The sequence below is a fragment of the Lipotes vexillifer genome, unplaced genomic scaffold, assembly GCF_000442215.2.
Source record: "Lipotes vexillifer unplaced genomic scaffold, Lipotes_vexillifer_v1.1 scaffold225, whole genome shotgun sequence".
Classification (NCBI taxonomy): Eukaryota; Metazoa; Chordata; class Mammalia; order Artiodactyla; family Lipotidae; genus Lipotes; species Lipotes vexillifer.
In genome coordinates, this window is record NW_006787630.1 from 551,393 (window position 1) to 552,604 (window position 1,212).

A 1,212-nucleotide genomic window follows, 5' to 3' on the forward strand; every position below is an offset into this window, starting at 1 on the left:
GGTCTGCTCACCTGTACCGCGGCTGCTCTGATGTCTCCGAGGGGGACCGCTCTGGGATGGAGAGAGACGTGGAGGACAGGGTCGTGGCGATGGAGGCGGTGGTGGCCTCCTCGAAAGAAGGCGGTGTGCAGGGCAGGAGGTCTGGCCGGCCTGTGGCGAGGAGCGGGTGGGCACTTGCGGAGGCCTGGGAGGCCTCTGGGCTCCACGTACAACTCGGCTCACCCTCTACCACCCATGCCCCCGACTCCCACCTGCCACCCCACACTGTTATCCCTGCCAGCTTTAAGCGGGCAGATGTGCTCCAGTTTCCCCCTGGCATAAGACCTTCCAGTAGCTTCCCACTGCTCTCAAACTAAAATCCAAACCCCTCCCTTCGGCCCCCAGGGGGTCCTGCTCCACAGGTCTCACCTGCCCTCTCCCCCCTCCCCCGCTGCTCCAGACACACAGGCTCCTGTGCCTCCTCCCCCTCTGTGCCTCCCACACAACAGGCTAGGCCAGGTCGCACCCCAGGGCCTCTTGCACAGGCAGCTTCTCCCTTCCTTGATGCTCTTCCACCAGCCCCTCCCTGCCTGGAATCTCTGACCCAGGGGACGGGAGGGACCTTCCAGAACCTCGGGCCCAACCCCATCAAGCACTTCATCCCTCCAGGTCTCTGTGCACCTCTGATGTGAAGGGAGCCTGTCACCTCTGGGGCGCGGGGGCATGGGTGGGGAGGCAAATTCTATGCTCAGCCTTTGCTGTGGCTCTTCCGGGGGCCGTCCCAGCTGCTCCCCACTTCCCAGCTGGGTTAGTCAACCCCCTTCCCATCCAGGCTGGGCCCAGCTGCAGGGGCCCCTTCCTCCTGTTGGACTGCTGCTCTTGCTCCCTGAGCCCTTCCCTTCCCAGCCCCCCAGGGACGACGCCTTGCCCCAGAGGCCCCCTTATCTCCGGCCGCCTGCTCACCTTCGTCCTCCAGCGTGGGGTAGCTGCGGGCCCCCCGCAGGTCGTACTGCGCGTCCTCCCGCTCGCTGGGGATCTGGCTGGCCGAGAAGGCGGCGGTGGGCCCCAGGGGCTTGATGGCCAGCAAGGCACCGCGGCCCTTCTTGGACGGTGAGGACTTGAGGGCTGCGGAGGAAGGGCAGTTGGTGCTTGGGTGGCAGCACTGAGGCCGGGCCCTGCAGCCCCCGGTGCCTCCGTTGTACAAAAGCCTGGTTGCGCCCCCCCCCCCCCCCC

General features: G+C 66.7%; 1 protein-coding gene across 1 annotated transcript in view; it reads right to left on the bottom strand.

Moving 5' to 3' along the window:
* Positions 1–1,212, bottom strand: part of PIP5K1C (phosphatidylinositol-4-phosphate 5-kinase type 1 gamma) — a 58,947-nt gene that overhangs the window by 8,618 nt on the left and 49,117 nt on the right. The window contains exons 12-13 of the mRNA XM_007460429.1: positions 943–1,104; positions 12–150 (exon numbers count right to left, since the gene is read on the bottom strand). Coding sequence (XP_007460491.1) covers positions 12–150; positions 943–1,104 — 301 coding nt within the window. The remainder of the gene's footprint in view (positions 1–11; positions 151–942; positions 1,105–1,212) is intronic.